The sequence below is a fragment of the Triturus cristatus genome, chromosome 12 (genome assembly GCF_964204655.1).
Source record: "Triturus cristatus chromosome 12, aTriCri1.1, whole genome shotgun sequence".
In the NCBI taxonomy this organism is placed as follows: domain Eukaryota; kingdom Metazoa; phylum Chordata; class Amphibia; order Caudata; family Salamandridae; genus Triturus; species Triturus cristatus.
In genome coordinates, this window is record NC_140595.1 from 29,441,499 (window position 1) to 29,465,047 (window position 23,549).

A 23,549-nucleotide genomic window follows, 5' to 3' on the forward strand; every position below is an offset into this window, starting at 1 on the left:
AATAATTTCGTGCCAGAGTGTGTACAACAAATTCTTAACACAGCCCTCTGGTAAGCCTAACTGCTCACCCACACTACCACAAATAGAGAGTAAGGTATTATCTACTTTAGCGTCTGTAAAGCCTCTGGGGATCCACTGGACTCTGTGCAGACTATACCTTACTTTGGTATAGTATATACAGAGCCAGCTTCCTAAAGGGCAGAGCTGTGCAGAGAGAAGCAACACATTGGCAGAGAGCAAGAAATCACAGGCAGTACCATGGAGTGCTTAAAGAAAAAGAAAAAAGTTTTTCCCTAATCTGAGCCAAAGAATAATACCAGTCATCCAATCCAGGGGAGGAACAAACACAAGAATAAAGGAAAGCCATTAAATAAGAAGCAAGCAAATGCGATTGACACAAAAATTAATAAATGATAAGTCTTGGGATAAACCAAGGTCACGTTCAAGTATTGGTACTGTACACAATAGGTTTTTGACAACAGAGTTAAAAGCCAACTGTAAGCAAGACCTACACAGCCCTTGCGTAGTTCTATCCCTGCCAAACAACTGGCAGACTTAGCACAAGTTAAGGAAACTGGACAATGCAGAAGGTTTCTCTATAGTTTCAGGTTGTGTGAACACATGCTCCACTGCTACCTTGTCACGCAAATTATTTCTCCATAGGATAAACACCCAACAAAACATCAAGACACCACAAAGTTCCAAAAAAAGTAACTTTCATTTATTATATTAAAACAATAACATTTCTCTTATTATATTAAACAGACACGGACTGGGTTAAAATTCAATGATCTCTCTGCTCTCTTTCGCACCCGGCTTGATTCATGATATTTAAAGGATAAACAGACCTACAAGAATGTACATATTTGGATACATTAGTAAATTTCAGGAAAATGGTGGCAGTTTCCGCTTCGTTTTTTCACCTTCCTGGCCTGTAAATTTCACACGAGAAGAAACCGAGAATTAATCATTTGTATGCTGACGTCAGTGAAATACAAGGCATTGTCAAGAACAGAAATACATGAACTCTGGCATTTCAAGGAACATACACTATCTTATAATAAACGACTTAGGAATATGAAGAACACACAGCAATCTGGTTTCTAATCGCCCCTTTCCTCTTTGTACTTATCTTTGTTCAGATTCAGCAAAAATATGGGCCAAATGTCTAAAATATACAGAAAAACAGAGTAAAAATGAACACTGTACAAATACAAATCATGTAGTAATAACTATCCATAAATAAATTAACATGTTAAAATGTCCCAACTAGGTTGAATTACTATGCTTACACAGGTGTAAGTATGCAGCCTTGACTACAGCAGCAGTTTACAAGTGGGCCTACCCAAAAGCTTCTCTACACTGTTCAACAAGGTCATAACGTTTGCCACCAGAACTCTGTATAATCTACGCAGGCATGTTCCCTTCTTCAGCATATCGTCACAAGGTTGACAGGCTTTCTGCTAAAACAGGGTCACATACAGGCTTGTTTCCAAGCCAATGCTCATTGCTACCCTTTCAACATCCTTTCACGCAATACACCTGCTCATGATCTAAGATCGACTAACCGTATTCTTCGAGTTTCTCCCAAATCAGCATACACAACCTCCAAGTGCCAGTAATTCGACCTTCTAGGCCTAACACCAGGCCTTCAGGCAACCCTCTTTCCATTCGTTCACGCCTGCCGTGAAAGGTCACATACTGCAGCTCATAAGATTTGAGAGAATGCTGCCCAATGGCGTACGTGTATATAAATCTACATTAGCTGTAAAAATGTAACTACCTTAGGTGTGTGTATGTCTTCACCAGTATCCACCATACAATCAACCCTTATGGAAAAGTTTGTTTTCATCTTTCATGTCACAGACCTCACCGTTTCTGCTCTATAAACTGCCAATGTTGCTTTTGTAAGACATTTGACAGCAAAATGTTAATGTTTTCTAACTAAACACTAAAAATAACAAAATTGTTGTTACTCTTGGTGATGGAATGTTTACATATCAATATTTCTAAAGGCAGAACTTGCTGCCTGCTTCATATTTTTGTGGGCCAATCGTACTGATTTATGGATATTTTTCCAGTCTCAATTTTTTAAAATCTAGACCACTGCAGTCTACATTCAGATAGGCATCTCCGATACGTTATCTCAAGGTCTCCATGAACAGCCATTTTGTTCAACAAAGATACCAATGCAAACCACATCCAGGTCACCTGCGGATCCCCTTTTCGAGCCTGTCCATGTAAGTGAAGCATCTCTGTTAACAAGTACTGGCCCACCTGCAGCTGCCTTTGCAAGCCAGTCAGTGCAAGTGAATGTTCATACAGTCTGCGGACAAATCTAGAGGCCCGTACTAGAGGACCTCAGGAGCCATGCCGTCAATCTTAGAGATGAGAGGTTGGGGTGGAACACCTTCCCCTGTGCTTGGATAGTAAGTCCGGTCGGCATGGTAACCTCCTGTGTGGGATCTCGGATAGTTGAAGAAGATCCAGATACCACCACTGGCGAGGCCACTCTGGTGCGATCAGTATCATTCTAGTCTTGGCCCTGTAGAACTTGTTGATCACCAGAGTAATGAGTGGAATTGGTGGAAAAGCATAAAGTGATGTCTGGGACCATTTTATCAAAGCGCATTCCCTCTGGAGCCTGGTTGGTGAAACCTGAATGCGAAGACAGGGCATTTTGCATTTGTTGCGTCTGCAAACACCCCGAAGGAAAATGTCCTGTGCGACGTCGATGTTTAGCACCTAGTTGTGAGCTTCAACAAAAGTCTGACTTAGAGAGTCTGCATGGACGTTGAGAGTACCTGGGAGATGAATTGCTGAAATGGTCAAATTCTTTGCGAGAAGCCACTTCCATATGGTCTGAGCTTCCTGTGAGAGGGGTCTCGACCTGGTTCCTCCCTATTTGTTCAGAAAATATATGGTTGTGCTGTTGTCGGTCTGAATCAACAGGGAACGTGTGCGGAAGGAAGGGAGCAATGACTTGAGGTCAAGATGTACCGCTCTCAGCTCTAGTAGGTTGATATGATACCCCATCTCCGTCTGTGACCAAAGTCCTTGTACTACGCAGATGTTTTTTGGATATATATATATATTGTATATGCTCCAGGGTCCTCGCAAGTGGGCGGGACTATTCAGTGCTTATGACTATTGATGAGTATCCCCTGGAAGAGAACCCTCAATGCTAATGAATGCTGGTCAACTGTAGCTTCCTTTTCACAAACCATCCATGTAAGTGGACCCTCAATGTTACTAAACCCCGTCCGCCTGGACTACCCGGGTAAGATAACTCCCGATGTTAACCAAACACTGCAGCTGCATTTTCACAGTGGGTGCTTGTAAGAGCCTCCTGGACATTGATAAAGTATGCTCTCCCCTCGATGGCTCATGTGAACATTGCACTCGATGTACGTGCAGCACTGATGTACAAGTCGATGTACAAGCAGCACTGAACCCTTTGACTATGATGTGAGAGCTTCTTGGCCTCCACTGAAGGCCCCAGTCTGGTCCTTGAAGGAGTGTGCATGGTCTCCTCATTATCACCACCATTTGTTAACATAGATGAGGAGTCCTTGAGCAACCCATCAATGATGACATGTCAGTTGCATGTAACCTAAAGTATGAACTTTATGTCTACCTGAATAAGAGCTCAAGCTAGACCTGAACAGCCTTGCAAAAGGCAAACCTGTCTGGAAGCATGGCAGATCCAGTAGTGATCCTGTTCGATGCCGATGGATCAGTGACACTGACACACACGATCTGAGGCAGATGCATGTGTAGTCAATCTATCCAGCCCTCTCTGCGACCACATTAGTAGACTGAGAAGGCATCCAATTCTTAAAGCCGGCTCTGTCTTTTCAGAGTCCTTGAAGGGATGAACCTGGGACCAAGGTTTTGATCATAGGTCGATCTCCTTAACAGTAGCGCGCCTGCACAAATGCAGGCGTCATCACCTTTGTTTACAGCAGAAGGTGGCATGCAACAGTGGTGCCCGCTCTCCCCCTTTCTATTCATGCTCGCCATTGCGAAGCTTTGGAGGGGCTTTGGGTTTGTTGGTGAACTGGAATAAATCTATTGTTTACTCCTTCAACAGCGTGGATCTGGCTCTGAAGTGGCAAACCCAGCTGATGGTGGCCAGAGATGGTTTTAAGAACTAAGGGATGCTTGTCACTAGGGACCCACAGCAGGCATGAGAAATGAATATGGCATTCCTACTGATGTCCCTCCATGACAACTTTCTCCCTAGGATTTGCTCCAGTTCTGAATTGCCGGTTGAGTGTCCCTGTTTTAGATGATTGTTCTTCCACATGTGCTGTACATCTTGCAGAACTGCCCATATGAAATTTCACTGGTGTTCTTCCAAAAGATTTGTGACTACTCCATTACTTTTTTCTGAAGGTATAATATACCCCGAGAAGTGTATATTAAATGCATTCCATCATGGTACAATGGAGGGCTAGCTATGATAGACATACAACTGAATTATTGGGGAGCCCAATTACCCACACTCAATGACTGCCTGTTAGGGCAACGAGACAACTCAGCTACCTGAGTTGAGTTGGCTGATCTGGTAGGGAAAAACCTACTACATATCTTATACAACTCCGTGCCCCAACCACTCCTCAGGTCACTAACATGGTTACTGACTGCAGGCGTATGGCTATCTTCTGAAACTGGAAACGCCACTCTGGTGTGTAACTTGGCCAACTAAATTGAATGACTTCATGGGCTTTGAGCAATGGGATGTCATCAGGATTTCCCGGGTAGGAGATATGTAGGACCATGGCCACATGAAAACCTTTTGAGGCCTATCTGAAGAGTTTGATATGCAAAAGTCCCAGGTCTTTAGAAATCTGCATATGAAACATGTACTGGAGTGATACAGCTAATTTATACCTAGTACAGACCTCCAGAAGTTAGCCGAATACTTAGCCCAAAGGGGAGGAAGAAAACCGTGAAGGTCTACGGAATGCTGGTATTTACCCTGCCTCAGAGCCAGATTTAGGTCGAATAAAATAAAGTAACTGACAAGAGGCGAAGATGGCATCAAAGAAACTGGCATTTTCAGCCAGGCTCAGCCTGATTCAATGCAATAAATGCAAAGAGTATACTTCATGTCAGGGCACCTCTGGAAGATGGCTAAAATGTCATCCCCGGAATGAGATGTCTCTTCCAGGAGATTTCTTTCATGTGATTCAGCGATATGGCATGATTCAGACATACTGGCAAGTAGTCACTTGCATACGGGCAAAAACACTTCTTTTACCCATTGGTTTATTTCCCAATCAGGGCCTGTTGGGAATTGTGAGTGATGCAGAATTCTCACACAGCACCTGTACTCTCCCAGGTTTGGGATTCCTCCTTGCTAAGAGGCTAACAAAACTGGAAGTCGACCTCCACCTCATCTGTTTGTGGATGGCTGCGAGGGATGGAGACGGTTCTAGAGGCTAGTAAACGCTAGCTATCAGACAAGGGGATGCCAGCAAGAACATGTCAATATCTGGGGACCGTGGCAGATTCACTATGGGATCTTAATGTGAATCATTATCTGATAATGTGGGTTGAGCCTCTATTGCGATACAATACTGCCCATTGTCAAACTGTTACCGTTGTCAACGGCGCACTGTAATCATTCATTTCTGCGATGCATTGCCGAATAAGGATGATATGAGCCAGATAAACTGAACAAATGTCAATAAAATGAACTATAAACAAACAAATGAGGAGAATGAGCTTGCGTCTTCCCCTGGTCAGAAACAGAATCCTGAAGTCCCGAGCCTTGTGCATCTCCCTTTATGTGGCTACAAAAATAACATCAGGTAGAAGATGCTCTTTTTATTAGTAGGGGTTCTTTAACTAAGAATTATTTCATTGAAAACTTCTCCGTAGCATCGCTAAAGGGAAGTGGAAGATGAACATTGGTGACATTAAGACTCCAGAGGTAGCAGACAGCCTAAATTGGGTTCTAAGACAATAGCAACTTTGCCTTTTTACCGAATCGCTATTAAGGACTCGCTAAATTGAATGTAGGTAGGAATCGCAAAAATATTTGTGATTACTTAATATTCCTTCATTGCGAATCGCAAATTGAGATTCACAATCAAGGAATACCATCCAATTCATTCCTATGGGCCAAGAGGCCCATAGAAATTAATAGGATTTGCGCCCACAATTTGCGAGTAACCAAGAGGCACTCGCAAATTCCGGGCGCAATTTCAAGGGTGCAAGGGTTCCAAAAGAACACCCTGTTGCACCCCTGAAATGTGCATCTGTGCACATGTGGCACACATACATGCCGTAAGAGCATGAATGTGTGCCACATGGCACTTTTAAAAAGCCAAAAAGTGATTTTTTGAAGGAAATCGCGAATTACCACCAACTTGAAGTTGGGGGTAATTAGCGACTCCTTAAGGCCAAAGTGCACTTCCTTTTGTGCTACTTACATTGCATTTAAGGAATCGCAATTTGCAATTCCTTAAATGCAATCGCAAAATAAGGAATCGCAATTTTTGCGATTCCTTATTTTGCAGGTAGGTTTAATCTTATCTACATTGCTCAAAGCCAAATTGCGATCGCAAAGGCTGAAATTCTGCGAATTTCGGCGTTTGCGATCGCTATTTGGCTTCCTACATCTGGCTCTAAGTCTCTGCTCAAAAGATGAATAAAAATGGTTCATAATCCGAGTAGAGCTCGGACCTTTAGGTCTCTAAGAACAATTAAGATGAGGAGGATAATGCAAAATCTCTTGTTTCCTCGCGGTTGATCGGTATTTACTAAAAGGGAGTTGTTGTAGTCTGGCAGCAGTATTACCACCAGTAGAAACATCACTGATTGAGGATTTACGACATCTCCCCTGAATCAGTAGATTTAACATTCAATAAATGTCTAACTCAGGCTTTTGTTTTAAGTGAATATCTAGAAATCCAATGGAAACGGAATTATGGAGGTCTATACAAAGTCGCGCTTCCTCGGATGTGTTCGTATGAAGCTGTCCATGCACTACATCTAAAAATCTTAAACTCTGTAATTCTAATGAGAAACACTGCCCCTATAAAAACGTATGTTCACCCAACGACTACTACATTTAGATTAGTCATGTTACAGGTCTCAGACTACGAACCTGTTGATAACTAAAGGCTGTGTTGTGAAACAAGTGGACTACGGTGAATCATGGAAAAGACACGAGTTATAACCTGTTCAACTAGAAAAGTTCAGGTTAGATGTAGTAATTATAATGTACATTTTAAAGAATCTAGGCCAATTATTTCTAATGGAACTAAATGCACTGACACTGTAATTATAATGTCATGTCTGTTTGGTGGCCAATGATCCCAGCACAACAAAGTTTGATGAGGAATGACTAAAGGGTAAGTCTGCATAACTTCTGCTGCGAGATTACTTTTTCAAGAGGTAATTTCTTTTGTTTGAGGTCTGTCTGTATATCATTGCCCTTTAGCAAGTCAACTGTTGCACTTAATTCGGATTTCTGAGGAATGTATTTATTCAAGGAGTTATGAAAAATAATTAGGTTAATTATATTCAAACAAGTAAGACACTTTAGAAATATAGGCTCCTGTTCTAGTGGCGCTCTCACGATAGCGGCATATCATGTGATGACACTGCTGAGATTGGGCCCAGCACACTTACAGATGGCAAAGTATTAATATTATTAATGTGCTGGACTGCAACGAAAATGTCAATGTACCTGGAGCAATGTAAATACACCTCTCCCAACACACAAACACATTTACACAGGTGTGATCTGAGTGCACCCAATCATATGCAAATATTAGAACAAATTCTATGCAATGGAACGCAATTAATATTCGTTCAGAAGAATTCAAGGTTAGATCCTTTAAATAGGTTGAGTCACTCATAGAAGGTTTAACTTTAAAATACTTTGTTAAAAAAATGCAGATTGTGAAAATGCTAATTGCTCTTTCCACAGTTATGAGGTGAGGAGGTAGGTCTAATTCACATTAAAGAAGCTAAACTGTGATGCACTTATGTTTCCACTTTGTTTGCGTTTTATGTAACCCTGGGCGTAGTTCGCGAAGTAGCGCTACGCGTAGCTACACAAAGTACATTTCGCACTACGCGAGCTACGCGTAGCACTTCGCGAACTGCGTAGTACCCTGTTCGCACTGTGTAAGATGCCGTTTTCAATGACTGCACAGTGCGGACAAGCATCCGGCACTGTGCAATCATTGAATACGGCATCTTGCACAGTGCGAGTTGTAGTTTTCTGCAGCTCGAGTAGATTTTTACTCGAGCAGAAGCTTTCTCAACGCGGACTGGTAGTTTCTCATCACGAGCAGTCACCAGCATATCGCAATGAGAAACCTGACCTCCCCGCGTTGAAAATCTCGACGGGAGGTTTATTTTCCACGCTTGCGATCGGCAACTTGATGTTGCTGATCGCGAATGAGGAAAAAGTCTCGCCGGGATGTCATTTTTCTTGCTCGCAGTCGCCAACTTGACGTTGAGGACCGCGAGCAAGCAAAAAATGACCGCTGCTCTACGCTACGCGTGTTTGTATTGTGCTACGTGCAATTCGCGTAGTGCGAAGTAGCGCAAACTTCGCAAACTACGTGAACGTAGCGTAGTGCTTTGCCCAGGGTTAGTTTTATGGTAACCAAAAGACAGCCTTCGACAGAGTGAAAGATAATTTGTTTTTTAGTGTAAGCTAAAAGATAAGTTCAACCACAAAAGGTGCATCTTTAGAAGCTTTTATAGGAAAATAAACAATAGTGAAAGTTAAACTGCCCAGAAATTTCATTCGAACAGCAGGAACTATATGTGGTTGGGGAAAGTGGCATTTGGTAGTACTGGTAATGAAGTGAAATGGTGAAGCCTTTCTGAGCCCAAAGATTACACTGGAAATTTTCATACAGCTCTGTTTGCGATTTTGCCTTCGGTTAATTAATTCTGACTGCCCAAACTCAGCTCTCGTCATCAGGAAAAAAAACAGTTTCACAGCTGACAACACTGTTTCTACCGAGGTCTGAGGGGCTTTAGTTCAGATGTTTTAGGAGGGCAAACTACAGCTGAATTCCAGTTCCAAAAGTTGAAATAAAATTACAATGGTGAGGTAAAAAATCTATTATTAGTGGAGTGTGCATATCGGAAAATGTGTATCTATTTCCAGCGTACACAAGCCCCACCTGAGATAATGTGCGGTGGGTTTTGCTGAACAACCACCTTTCTTATCTCAACAACTCCCTGCTAGCTGATATTTCAGAGTCCCATAACAGTGAAATATATCAAGTAAGTATTTTTGGTCTCGTTGGACTTCTTTACGGTTTTCAGAAAAATCTAGTTCACTGTACCGCACACTACGTGCTCATCAGAATTACATGCAGGTGTATTAAATTAAATTGTAGAATTTGTTTGGCAATTTAATCCACTGACGAGCAGATAATTAGTCCACACATAGGGATTTCAAAGGTTGAACAATCGAGACACAGTTGCACAAAAATAGTGCTTAAAGGTCTCTAACACACAAGAATTTGCCAAACATATATATCTTACATGTGGGATGTTCTGGGTGGGTGTGGTACACAACGTTTCCTCAAATCAGGCACTAATAAAACATTCAGACCAAGGTCTACTGGGGAGAAAAGGAGTGACACTCAGGTCAGTGTGTGCACTGGGACTTCCATGTCGAAATTCTTAAGAAGAAAACAGGTCATCAAATAAAATTGGGCAAATAGGTGATGACATAAGAAGCTGGACCTAACAAATGGGACAATCCATTTTAATAAAGTCAGCATTGTTCAAGTGTGGTAGTTACATTTCAGTGGTCTTTGTGACCAGTTTCGGTTTTTCAATAAAAAAATGTAAATAATTGTTTATGCTTTGCTGTCTTTGTCTGCAAAGAAGTAAAGAGCGGGCAAGGTGAGAGTCAAAGGGTGGGACACCATACATGAAGACTCTTCACTGTAGAAAGGACTTCCAATAACACTCAAGAGAGAACAAAGAGAAAAGAAGAAAACAAAGAAAAGAAAAGGAGTGTATAAAAACATTTCCAAAAGTTAGACTAACTTTTGTGAAACAGCAAGTATGGGCAGAAATCCAAAAGACTCTAGACCTCAAAGGCTCACTTTAAGCAGCACATTATCCACCGGGCATGACTGATGGTGTTACCGCACACCACGGGCGAGAGGATTTACTCTATGAAGACAACCCAGCTCTTTTTCTACAGATGTTAGTTCTACTGCTTCTCAATGTAAACTGAAAGTTTAATAGGAGGTCATTTTGGGCTTACTGAGTGCAATGGCGAGGGCAAGGTCCTCCTGCTCCTGGCGCCGCAGCCGTGCTAGCCGTTCCTGTTCGGCCTTCTCACTTTCGCGTTTCGCCCATGCTAGCTGTTGGTCCTCATTGCCGAACTACAAAAGAAAACAAAGTGGAAAAACATGAGAATACAAACAGACTTACAATCCATGGTTTAATAACTACTAGAGGGAGCATTGTAGGTTTTTCAACCTGGATGGTTTTTGCATGATGTACCCAAACCCGAAGCCAATATAACTTGGTCCAACTTTGAAAAGATATTTTTCATTCAGCTTTAAATCTTCCCTTTCAAGGCACATCAAAGAAAGGCACCTATCTGCACAGGTACAAGTCTCGGCAATCAAGCTCGGTTTAAATTTTTCCTTCCTCAGTTTCATTTTCTATTTCAGAATACTCAAACTTATCTTATGTTACATGCATCATGTAGACACCATTCAACCTCTCCACAGCCAGTAAATGACGGGGGATGTGGCCACGGTCCCGTAAGTGCCCGCCGATGCGGTCACAGTGTTCGAGAATGTCCCCGGGACAGCATGCACATTTAAGGGATGCCGTCGGGGAGCTGCCAGATTACTGCTTGAACATACACAGGGCAAGAAGGAAGCTCCTTGTCAATTAGATGTAGAGGTTTACTGCCAATTTCAAAAGTATTTTTCTTCTGGTACTTTACAAGATGTAAAGTCTTGGGTGTGACACCTCGGAGAATCTTTGAGATTGTGTTATTAAATTGGAATTCAATATGGATTAATTCCATGAAGTGCTGGAGGAGTTCCCTTCTGTTACTAGTCACAGAAAAACTTAAGTTGCCAAGAATTCCAACGGGTGTTTCTTAGTTGCAATGCTTTAGCTTTTATATAAAAAAACAGCAATTTCCATTTTTAAGTGAGACATCAAGAGGTCGGAAGATATTATAAGTGTATTGCTTCAATCTTGCCTCCTTGAAGAGATTATGGATCAACTCCTGGGATCCATTGTTCTGAGGCAGTCGGCTTTTTCAGGACTTTCCTTCTTGCTGTGTCTAACGCTCGGGGCAGGAATTCCTCTAGCCCTCAGTAGTAGAGGAATATTTCGTTTCTACACCTCTTGAAGTGCAGTATTTCCAGTAAGTAATGAGCAGCAGGCCCATTCATGATTTCTGCAGATCTGCACATAAGCAGACTAAAACCTTCAAGAAAATTACACTGGCCCTTGACACAATCAAAGATCGACTGATTATCCTGGTAGCAATCTCACGCTTGTGCATACAAGACTGAAGTTGATCGGTTCATAAGTGGAGAGACACATATTTTCTGCAGAATTTGATGTAAATTGGTATATGCTACCCCTGAGATTTTGGTGTTTACACATGGTTTAGACTACCACCCGCTGTCGCACCCCAGATTGTGGTTCTGTTGGTGGTATACGCAAAGCACGTGATTGACTTAGAACCACTGGAGTTAAGAAATAAATGTAAATATCCTGTTTTTAGATATATGTAAGATAGTCTAAGCAATGACTTTTAGACTTGGTGATGAGATCCGCGATAACCTGCAGATGAATGCGGACTACCTCTCACCCTTTGGTCCTTCTTCTGTCAATTGCCTGAAGATTGTTAAATTGGGATAACCCGTTATTTATATTGATATAAAATAGTAAAATTGCACCAGTGGGCACTATTCAAGTAACATTAATTATGTCTTTGTTAAAAGCCTTATATGTTACACTTTCAATCAGATGAGGGAACTGGGGCAAAGAGACAGAGGATGTGATTTACCCAACAGCACACAATTTTGGTCATAACACAAGGCTGCAAAGACAACTCTGGTCACCAAATCTCACAGTAAACTACTTAACAACTAGACCACATCTTCTCCCTAAGCCGGCATTGCGCAATGCAAATTTAGAGAACCACAACTTCTGCTTTCTGCTTGATTCTATGGTGATAATTCCTTTATGGAGGTTTGCAACAGATGTACTGGTGAGAGAGAGAAGAGGGTTGCATATGTTTCAAACCTACTGTACAGTGAGATGAATGTTTCCTATTTTTTTTTCTTAAAATATCATTGAAGCAGTTTGAGTTATGGATGTCGAAAGAGCGACTACATTCAATTAAATATTTAGAGAGGAATTACCCAAGTAAAATATATTTGTCTTGCACAAAAGTCAAACTGTTTACTGATATCAAGCATTGTAGTATAGAGCAGGAGCTAGATTTAGGGCCAGAACTGTCCCACGGTAAGTGTATAATTTACAAAGTGATCCACCGTGGATTGAACATGTCTTGGCACAGGTCACCATCGCAAGACCTAAAAAGCAGTGAATGGGTAAGAGCGAAAATGGTTAAATTGTTAAATAAATGTGCCTCAAGTCATAACTTAAATTTAAGATGCTCCACTTCACTTGGGAGGTAGATTTCACCAGGCTGGGCGTGAAAACCATATCCTCTTCTTGAGCTGCTGGAAAATCCAGAAGCAGGGATTTTAATAGGGTTTTTTAAAAAAAAAAAAAAAAAAAAAAGAGAAGTCCTGGTTGCTATGCTGACACTGTTTTTTGTAAAAAGTAAAAAAAAAAAAAAAAAAGTAGCGGTGGGTGATAAATTGCACTCTGCCAGTGAAGCGGAGTTTTGGCCAAATTCCGACAACCGCATTTTGCAGAGTTTTTCCTCGCGTGCGGCTCACCAACAGTAAGTTGGCGAGAGAGAATGAGATTTGGCATCCCCTATATAATATTCGATTGCTAGGAGGGCACTCGGAGAGACTTCCCCAAAGAGGACAGTTGCAACCGTTCAGGGTCAGAAAGCTGCCACTTAAGTAGAAAATCTACTCGAGGGGCAGCAAAATCAACTGGAGAAGCAGCGCCCTCTGGTGCACCGCACAGTGCAGTTCGCGCTGTTTTTCGGCACGGAACGAGCTCTCGGCAAAAAAAAAAATCAGCACGAGCAGTGCAATATGCCTAAATTCCCCGTGCACAGAACTCCACAGAATCTTGCAGTGTTTTCATGTAACTCAGCAGAACTCCACAGAGTGAAACTCAATGAGGCTCAACACATTCAATCTCATTTTAGGTTCCATTGACAAGCAAACGAGAGATGCCCGTGATGGGGTCTTTTTGCATCTGGGACACCGTGAGGGACTCATGATGGGGCTACTTTGGTTACAGTGTAAAAAACGCAAATAGGGCGCAGCAGATAGATTTGTTGCAATGCCCAACAAGCTCTAGTCTAACTTTTTGCAAAGTATTGTGTTTACTGGAAAAGGGACTTGGGGATCAATGAAGGGGATCAGAGTCATCAATAACTGTCTTAACAGAAAGTCATACGGCTTCCAGTGTACAAACATGGAGTGGCCAATGGTTCTTTGTTCTTCCATAGTGTATGTTTCCATGGAGTTATAGACCCATGCTCTAGCATTAAATGATGCCTTCTTCATACTATGAATAAAGCAAAGACGTTTGGCTCCATCAGTCCGAACTTGGAAAAATGGTCAGCCACTGTAAGAGGTGTTAGACACAGAGTAGCCCCAGCTGCGGTGGCATAACAAGGGGCAGCCCCTAGAAGAGGTGCATATATGGTGAAACCCCTTCCAGGGTTGGCAGACACATGGAGATGGGCTTTCCCCATTAGAGACAGGAGATACAAAGAGCACTCCCCCCCTCCAGTACAGGTGGCAAATACAACAGGCAGCCCCCATAAGATGTCCCAAACACGAGGCAGCCCCCAGAAAAGGTGCCAGATACAAGGAGCAGCTCCCAGAAGAAATGGCAGGACATCAAGGTGGTCCCCAGCAGAGTTGGCAAGTACAAGAGGCAGCATCCAGAAGGGGTATGCACATACAAGAATCCACACCCAATTGAGGTCGCAGACACATGAACACAGCGTAGTTTAAAGAGTATCTGATTTCTAAGCGGTGCTAGTAAGGGTGCATCTAGAAACACTGATGTAATGTCTCCTCCCCAGACAAGACTCTAGATGGTGGCATCATGAACCTTGTACAGGCAAAGAATCTGGAAGACAGAATGACCAGAGTACAGATTGCTGCAATGGTCAATTCTGAAAGGGACAGCTGCTGCCACCACAAATACACTTTCAGAGCTGGGTAACAGAGACAGGACCGTCCTCACTAAGAGTTTGATGGTTGCAATTGCCTAAAAGCTCATCCAGACGTCCGAAGCCTATGAACGTTACCTTACAGGAAGCAGGCAAATGCTGCCTGAAGTTTACAGGAGGTACGGGTGGCAAATCTGGTCTGATAAAAACAAAGAGTTCAAACTTGGAGTGGTTCAAATGGAGAAAGTTATCTCGCATCCAAGACACAAACTTAACCAGCACTTTCAGCAGGTCAGACAATGATGTGGTTTCTTGGGAGCATTTGGTTTCGGATCATGTATTGTCGGCACAAGGTTATCACCACTTGGGTGTCCCTAAAGATGTCAAACACAGGGGTCACGTATTTATTAAAGACCATGGGGGAGAGACGGGGGAATTCAGATTAGTTTCCAGCAGAGGTTGTAAGTGCATAGAACTATCCAGCAGAGATGGTGAGGGAAAAAAACAGTGTTCAGCAAAGGTGGTGGGTCTACAGAATGGTGCCCAGCATCGGTGGTGGGTGCAAAGAGCAGTCATCAGATTAATAGGTGAGCACATAAAACAGTGTCCAACATTATGGTGGTCCCATCAACCTATCTATGCCGGAGCTGGTCAGTTCACACAATAGGTCCTGAAGAAGTTCTTTAGTAAACTTTAGAAACGTGTTCGATTTGTTAAACTGCATCCTAAATAGTGGGAAGATGAAGGAAAACCTGCCAATAAATATATATATCAGCAAAAAATTCAGTCAACAGAACATTCAATTTAGACAGGGAGCAATCCGCGTCATTCAATAACTAAACAAGAAAAAAGGGGTTTAGAAATGGAGTAATAAGCTGCATAACTAATGAAAAGAGTGCAGATCTTGCATCGTTATTCTGGTCAAATGTAAGCATTGTCTACTGCGCATGTCAGCTACAAAAGCCAATGAAAGCGCAGACGGATTCTTTCTAGCAGAAGAATAGAGTTGTTAGTTAGGCATCCCGTCAAACCACATTCCAAACTTAAAATGCTACATAACCACATTCCCGCCACACACAAGGAGGGGAGGACTGTGGGAAAGTAAAAACAGCACTTGCATGAATGTGTTTTAAAAATGGGGGGTGAACCGACTAAAGGAGATGGCGTGGAACTAAGCATGAGTGACGTCAAGGGAAGACATAATACACTCAATAATTACACATATTAGTACAATACCACATGCAGAGGAGCTCCTGCAGTATGGTTAATTCACTAAAAAGCACTGTCCCTAATCTTACCCTCTTGGGACTCTTAATAGCAATGTCACCTACAGGCAGCAATAAATCTTCTCTTGCACAATTCACCTTTTACTGTCAAAATGAGACAGCAACTAATGCAGAATTTCAATTTACTTTTACTGATTGAAATTTGGGAGCTCTTCCACCAGACGTGGCAAATTAGAACAATTGTAAGGAAGGTGATTGTAAAGAAATAATGTCACTAAGCAGAACTATGTATTTGCAATGAAGGGAAGGTGTAAGTCAAACACACTACAAGCTGATTGCCACTTATTTTTGTACTTATTTTTGGTATGTTTTAGAGTATTGCAAATGATGCAAGGAGTCACTAATTAAAAATATATATATATTATAAGGAAAGAACATTTTTTTAACATGGATCACATATTACATGCACGTGGATCCTGCAGCTACATCTCAAGGAGGCTTTGCCATCATTTGCAGATATGAAGAACTGCAACGCGCCTCCTGCCCAGGACCTCACGCCGCACACAGCCTAGTGGTTCTTGTGGGCACAGGGCCCACATTTCCTCAGGTTAAATGATGTCCCATCTGGGACTTGATTGTATGTAAGCATAACTGAAAACATTTGTTTTGAAGCCACAGAATGCAATAGGTTAGCTAAAAAAATAAATCAGGACAGCTGAAGGTGTCAATCAGGACATGGGGCAACTTGGCAGCAGTGAGATGGGGACAGTGGAAAGCCAAAGGTTTGAGAAGAGGCAGGGATTGCGGCTTGGCCTAAGTTGAGTATTAAAGCTTGGAACACTACCTCGAGGTTGAGGGAGGCTAGGTGTTGTGGACCTTCAACCTGGAGTCGTCTCCATCCTGTGCAAGCACAAGCATTTACCTGCTGTGATTGTTAGCAACGGGGGACCTTTGTACTTTTTTCAGGAAGAACTGCATAAAGAGATGCAGTGGTAGACAGGTACAAACAATCAACATGCTTTGTGGTCAAGCCACAGAAGTTTAAATGGGAATTAGACTTTTAAAAAGGTGCCTTGTTCCATACTATAATGTCTTGTCTACTACCCGATTATTTTCATATACTTTCTCCCAACTATAAATGCAGCAATCTGATTTGTACCTCTTCTGCTGTAATATAGTGACAGCATTTCCTGTTCTACTCTGATGTCACTCCTTCCTTGAGTGGTCCATGGAAGTTACCAAATTGGATGCCATGTCCTTTGCCCAGCCCATGTTTCATCAGCATATCCAAGATTATGGCTGGCTTCAGTTCTTGGATTCACTGCGCCAGCTTGTCAGGACAGGAGCCCCGAGTTCCTCTTTGAAACTGCAAATCTTGAAAGACAAATCATAGTGTTCTTATTTTGGAAGGGACTGGCGGGGGGAGGGGTAGGATCTGCATTTCTGTAACATACCGATCACATCATCTCTTAGGTTGGGGGATTCTAACAACTGCCACCCACACATTTTTAATACGGTGCCAAAAACACTATGTTTTTGGCTAGTGTGTTTCAAAATGGCGGCTGTGGACATCAACTGGTTCTTTGTGTGGATCTGTAGATAGAGTTATGTATTTTAGATGGCAAGGTTTGGCCCTTATTAATCCAATGACAACATCTTGAGGTTAATCAATGCTCTCGCGCTCTCTTTCATGCCCCCCAGTTTATTTTTCTGCAGCACAGGTTAAATGACTAGCCATGGAACTCCAGCATCAGGAAATGGCGAATGCAACTACATTTTTGTTGTCAAGGCCAGACAATCAGATTACAGTTACCTACAGATCTGATCAGGATTTGCAGATACAGAAATGTCCAGTATCTGCAAACACTTAAAAATAAGTATTAACCTTGGATTTTCCTTGAAAACACAAGTAATTCACAAATTACCAGTCCCTATATACACATTAATCATGAGATGTTTACCTGATGTTTTTTTCCAATCAAATATCTCAAACTCAACAGAAGGGATTTGAAGCAACCCACGAAAATGGCATATGTTGATTAAAGTTCTATTGTCATGGCATGTTTGATATAAATATGTTCAGCAGTTCTAACTGTAGTAGAGAACATAAATTTCTACAGTACATAAAACGGGAAAAGCTATGCATTTGTAGATCAAACCAAATATGTCCTCCCACCCCTTTGACTGAGATGCACTGAATTCAAAATTAAGAAGAGGTGCAGCAGCAACTCCTCATCTTACTGAACTTTTGTAAGTGGAACATATAGGAGCAAGCTGGCTACAGATGAACCCAAGTGGGAGTGATGGCACATATGAGAGGGGGGCAAAATGTCCTCAATGACCAGAAAAATCAATCATAAAATGAAGCATAGTTGGCAAACCTGTATCTCTTTCCTAGAACCTAGGATAGTGACATTTCAGAAAGTCAAAAATGCTTCTGTGACTCAAAGTAAACATGAGTCAAGAAATGGAAGTGAGCGGTTGACTAACCAAATGTTCATTATGTATAGTACTCCATATCGCCACAATATTTATGGCATTCGCGAACACGGCAGTCCCCCTGACCAGAGAACTGGTTCCTGAACCAAAAGCCACATTAAACGGATCACCACTGTTTGCAGTTTGTGAATCACTAAACCAGAGATCTGATTGGAAGACATTTAAAACCCCATACAAAGAAAAGAAAACACACATGGATTGCTGCTGGAAGACAAATCTGCTTTGTGGGTGAGAATCCACGTTTTTTAATGTTTCCTTTTAAAATGCAGATTCACTGAAATTCAAGAGGAATAAAAGCGCACTGGGGTCAGCAAAATTCACACATGCATAAGCTAATATTTCACCACAGTAAGCCATACATCCCTCTCGTGCCTCTAATAGGGTCAGTAGCATCAAAAACTCTATTTCCTGAAGAAAAGGGAAGCTATTTTGTGATTGATATCAAACAACATGGATTTAGGCATGAGCAATTTGTCCTTCACAAAGTCACCTATAAATGTCCAGCATATGTTGGTTTTGTGTAGATGGTACAAATCTAAAATAATTCTATAAGTGATTACGAAGAAGTGGAACTTTTAGAGACTGAGTGAGTGCTTCCCAGCTCTTAATGCAATATTAGCAACAAAGGTCTGCACTTTATGAAACAGTTCAAATTGATATCGCAATGCACTGGTCCTTTCAGGAAGTTCTTTTGTCCCCAATGGCAGATGCTGTGATTGCGGCTCGATTACATTTGTTGGGAAAAGACGGCAAGCTGCTTATCAAGAATGCCCGAAGTCTTCACATCATCACTAATAACATCTCAGTAGGTGAGTTCCCACCAAATGCTTCAGTCTAGGCTGAAACAAGGGATACATGTTATTGATGACAGACTTGAAGCCAGTCGTTATGAATTCTGCTTTGGATTTAGTCCACCATACAGTCGTTTCCTGCTTCAGTTCTGGATAATGCACATGATTTCAGTGCCACCGATGCACCCCAAGTACTGTAGGATATTGTTCACATTGGTAAAGAAGACACAAGTAGGTCCTGTAAAGGTTCAACACACATGCTATCGGGGGAGTAAAAAACATACTTGTTGGCATGCCCAAAAAAGGTTCTAAAATCAACCTTCACAAACCATTTACGTTTTCTGTGTAAAAACTGGAAGCAATATATATATATTTTTAAGTCCTAAAAGAGCTCACTAGAGTTATATGAGTCAATTTTTAATACAAAATCGCCCTAATTGAAATAAATATTGCAAATGCACATCTGGATTCGTCGGCAAGTTGAGATGTCTGCCACAGGCGGATCTTTTGGACTTTAGGTGACATTGCTATATTCCCTAAAGGGCTCAGGATTGTATGTCTCACGGCCAAGAGATGAACCTCTGAGAGTTTTTATGAGTGGTGGAATTACTAAGGAGCCAAATGAAATACCAATACATGGCAGTAAAAGTGTACACCGGCAACTGGCAAACCTCTGCCAGCAAAGATTCAAAACTGATGCAGATACGTGTTGTGATCTGTTGGGATTTTCATGTCCTAGTCTTCTTGTGTACCCTTTTGGTTGAAATCGAATACAAACCAATTCCATCGAACAATAAGATTTATCATTAATCACAGTTTCATACACCCCCCAACTGAATGAGATAGAGAACGTCAATAAAATTCTGAACCCGGGCCACCGGCAGCTCCTTCATAATGGTGGAGGAATGTCGCCCCACTGCTGAGAGCCAGCAGGCATATGCAAACATAAAACATAATATGATAGTAAAACTATTTTATCTTTCATCACTGACAGTATATTATTGGGGTGGGGCCATCCTGACAATAGCAGCATTGAGGAGGAGTGGTGGGCTCTGCAATTGCATATGTCGGTTTGACCGGCTGTCTTAGGATGGCCAAACTGACATGCGCACTTAGATTTCTCCAACCCAAGCTGCACAGTCGGGTGGAGAACAGCAGGCACTGTCCCTGTGTGAGCGCAAAACCAGCCCGTTTAAACCAATCCTGGCACTTCTCTCATGCAGTATGAGAGCAGTGTTTGGAGTGGTGTATAGGAGTCGGGGAGCAGCAGAGGGAGCAGAAGAGCACTGAGGCGGCGGGCGGCGGGCGGCAGGTAAGCTTTTATTTTTTATCGTTAATCTCCCCCGTTCTGCCTCACCACGTTTCGTTAACGGCAGCTGCCGCAGACCCGTGCATAAGTCTGCTTTCTTGTCACTAAGCACATTTGTTAGTAGAAATGTATTGATCATTTCTCAGACATTTATCCTTAATATACTGTGTTCACTCCTATGATGCAAGTCATTCCATATTTTCAGCATCTTAGGATTTCCCCTACGATTACAATTTTTTAATTTTTTCGACATCTCCTTTATTTACAAAACCAACTGCACAAACCACATTGACATTTCATCGGTGCGTTAAGTGTCTTAAGTCCTTTCGGTGCAGCCTTTCTTCTTGGTGTTCGTCATGGTATGTAATTTCTATCGAGGTGTTCTGAAATGACAGTTCAGCAGATACAAATCTGTCTCTCTGACATCAAGCTGCTTTCCAGGTAGGTTCAAACCCGAGTCAGGCTGCATTAGCGAGTCTGGAAGAGGAAGGTACTTTTATTTAGTCTAGAACAGTTGGAAAATTGAGTTCTGCTCTGGCTTTTTGTCAACTAATGCAGGGTGCTTCTGAACTGCATCTTCTTGGACTATGCCAGCAAAGGGAAGATTGAGATATTGTGTACTGAGCTGCATAATGAAGCACCTGATTAGCACGGCGAGGACTGCCAGAAATGATATCCTATCCTTAAGCTGAACTGTAGTAGACAGTAGAGCACACAATGCGATTAAACAATTTCCTTCGATTCAGGATATATCCATTTCACATAACAGGCAGTGCTATACAGGGGTGTTTGGTGGGAGACACGGAGTCAGAGGGATGGCTGGTGAAGACTGCCCAATGTGCCTCAAGGGGTTCAAATGTGCAATGACCCATTCTTGGTGCTCGTATTTCAGAAATTCTCCTAATCCTCCGCTCACATTTGACTTGATGAAATGGTGCAATGAAATTGTCAGGCGAAAAGTGGGACAATGAAGGTCATCAGTCTGCTACTATTCTAAATCTGGGCACAACCCTTGAAATCGCCAGGGTCTGGGTGCAGAACAGAGTTCGTGCTATGAAATAATAGCTATTAGAGAGTAAGCCACATGTAGAAGTTCGGCTGATACAAGGGCTGAAGATTCGGCTCTTGTCCAACCTAGTTCCAACCCAGTCCGAAGTTAGGCGCGTTACCACCATCACTGGCAACACTGTAAAAGTTGTGAGCATTGTCAAAGTCTTTGTCTTGTGAATGGGACTATTTCAAAAAGTGATGAATTTGAAAGTGGTTTAGAAACCTCCAACACTGTCAAGCGTTAGAGATATTAGCACTCTTGTTACCTTTATCGGTCTCTCAGCATTTCAGACACAAACATTTATAGAAATACATCAATAACTCTACAGAGACCAATTTCAGTCTTAGCTTTTGAAATATTGTTGCTCAACCAGACTGCATTTCCAAAAATAATTCAGGCGTAGCAATCCTTCACGTCGGCATACTAATGCTCAATATAAACATCTAGTTCTCTCCGAGCACTGTAAATAAACCACTCTAAGTTTCTGGATGGGTGTGGGTGGATTTCCTAATTTAAACAACAGCATCAGAGGCTGTCGCCTCGCATCACGCAGATTTACTTGAACCGGTTATACAGGAAACAAGGCGGTTAAGGTGAGAAAAAGTAAAGAAGGATTAAGAGGTGACATCTGACTTTCTTAAAGCAACAGATTTATGCAACGAAGAAGACATTTTATGATTTACTCTCTAAGATAGCTTTTATCAGTCCATCTAAATTGGCTGTTTGAGTTAGAGTGGCGAGTCTCTGCTTCCTACCTCGTAGAGTAGGTGTTTTGTAGACAGGTGTCCCAGTGACCATTTCGGGATAAGAGTAGGCGCTTTGAGGGCCTTTACAAAGTTTTTCTCGCTCCAAAGTAAAATGTTGGATATGTTGTAAAACAATAACTACAGAAACCCTCAGAAAAGAGGAGAGATTCACTTCTCTCACAACTTTGAGCAAATTCTCTTCCATCAGTGAGATTCATTAAAGTCTTAACCAAATCGCACACGTCAAACAAACTGCACATTATGCCCGTCATAAAAAGGCACCCACCAATACCTTTACTGCCATCGTAGCTGAAGCCCTGCTGAAATACAATGGCACACCAGAAACAAAAAACTATAATCAATACATCTCACCACTGTTAGCTCCAAGTATTAAGCTTCCTGTCATTACCTGTACAGTTTTATCTTGTCCCAAATTACCCAGTCAGCTTACAGTTCTTGTAGTTTTACTATCCCTTCCTTGCTTTGCCTTTTACCACGTCACTAATGATCAATGTAATCCCTTATTACCATTTTTGGAATTAAGTATTAATTACATAACGAAAGATGCACAAATTAATGTAAGCTAACCCTGTTGCTAAAATTTACACATTACACTGCCCTTTGTTAAATATTTCAATGTTATTTAATTTACTTCCAATTAATACATTTAAATTACATTTCTTGCCACATCCTATTTCTTCCCAATACAAATATTTGTAAATAAACAAATTAAAATTAAAATATTAACACACTCTCACCTTAAACGAACTACTAACACTAGCTCCAAATGATGTCAAGAATATCAAATATATAACTTGAAGAATACCAATTCAATTTATTTTGTTTCTTTTTTTTTTTAAATACTGTACTTTTAGCCAAACCATATTGATAATCCAACGTCTAACACTAATCATTAATATTGAAACTGTATCAATTCCATTTCATGTATTTGAATTAAATGAATGAAAATTATCATGTGGTTTCCAAAAACAACAAACTCTCATGCTATTTCTTTCTTCTTCTCCAGAATCAGCCTGTTGCCTTAACCTAACCCTACAAGGTAAAGGCTCATTTAGGATTTAATTAATGAAACCTAATTTAATATGTGTTAAAAAAATGTTTTTATTGAATTCTTGCTCGAACTCTAATACTAGCTGTAAATTGAAGCCCCACAAATATTTTTAGAAGAGGGGTCTCCATCCTTTTCTATCACAAGAGCTACTTCTGTTCAATAAAACATCCTGAGCTACTAATATTGTTAGACTTGTAATAGTGACCCCATTAGACAAGATAATAATAATAGTCGCCATATGCCAGGTTACTAGCAGTGGTCGCCTCAGTTCCTCAGGCATGGATGCCAGCAGTAATGAAAAACATGCTTTGTTAATGTGGAATTCTTCTGCATGGGTAATACATAACAACCATGGCTACATTGCTATTGGCAACAATTTTTTAATATTAGCAATAAGTCTTCGCAAAGCTGCATGATTTATCACTGAAATATCTGTTTTATTTACATTTTGGAAATTGAACCATTTTTCTTCACACATCAGCCTATGAGTACTGAAAATACAAACATTTACGTCTCAAATACAAACTTTTTTAATGTT

At 41.4% G+C, this 23,549-nt stretch overlaps 1 protein-coding gene across 7 annotated transcripts in view; it reads right to left on the reverse strand.

The window, feature by feature from the left end:
• Positions 1-699: 699 nt before the first annotated feature.
• The window catches only part of EPS15L1 (epidermal growth factor receptor pathway substrate 15 like 1), a 318,875-nt gene continuing 296,025 nt past the window's right edge, over positions 700-23,549 (reverse strand). For all 7 annotated transcript variants that reach the window (XM_085639255.1, XM_085639253.1, XM_085639254.1 and 4 more), the window contains 2 exons: positions 10,268-10,388; positions 700-932 (listed from right to left, as the gene is read on the reverse strand). In XM_085639255.1, the coding sequence (XP_085495381.1) occupies positions 886-932; positions 10,268-10,388 (168 nt within the window). In that variant the 3' untranslated portion in view covers positions 700-885. The remainder of the gene's footprint in view (positions 933-10,267; positions 10,389-23,549) is intronic.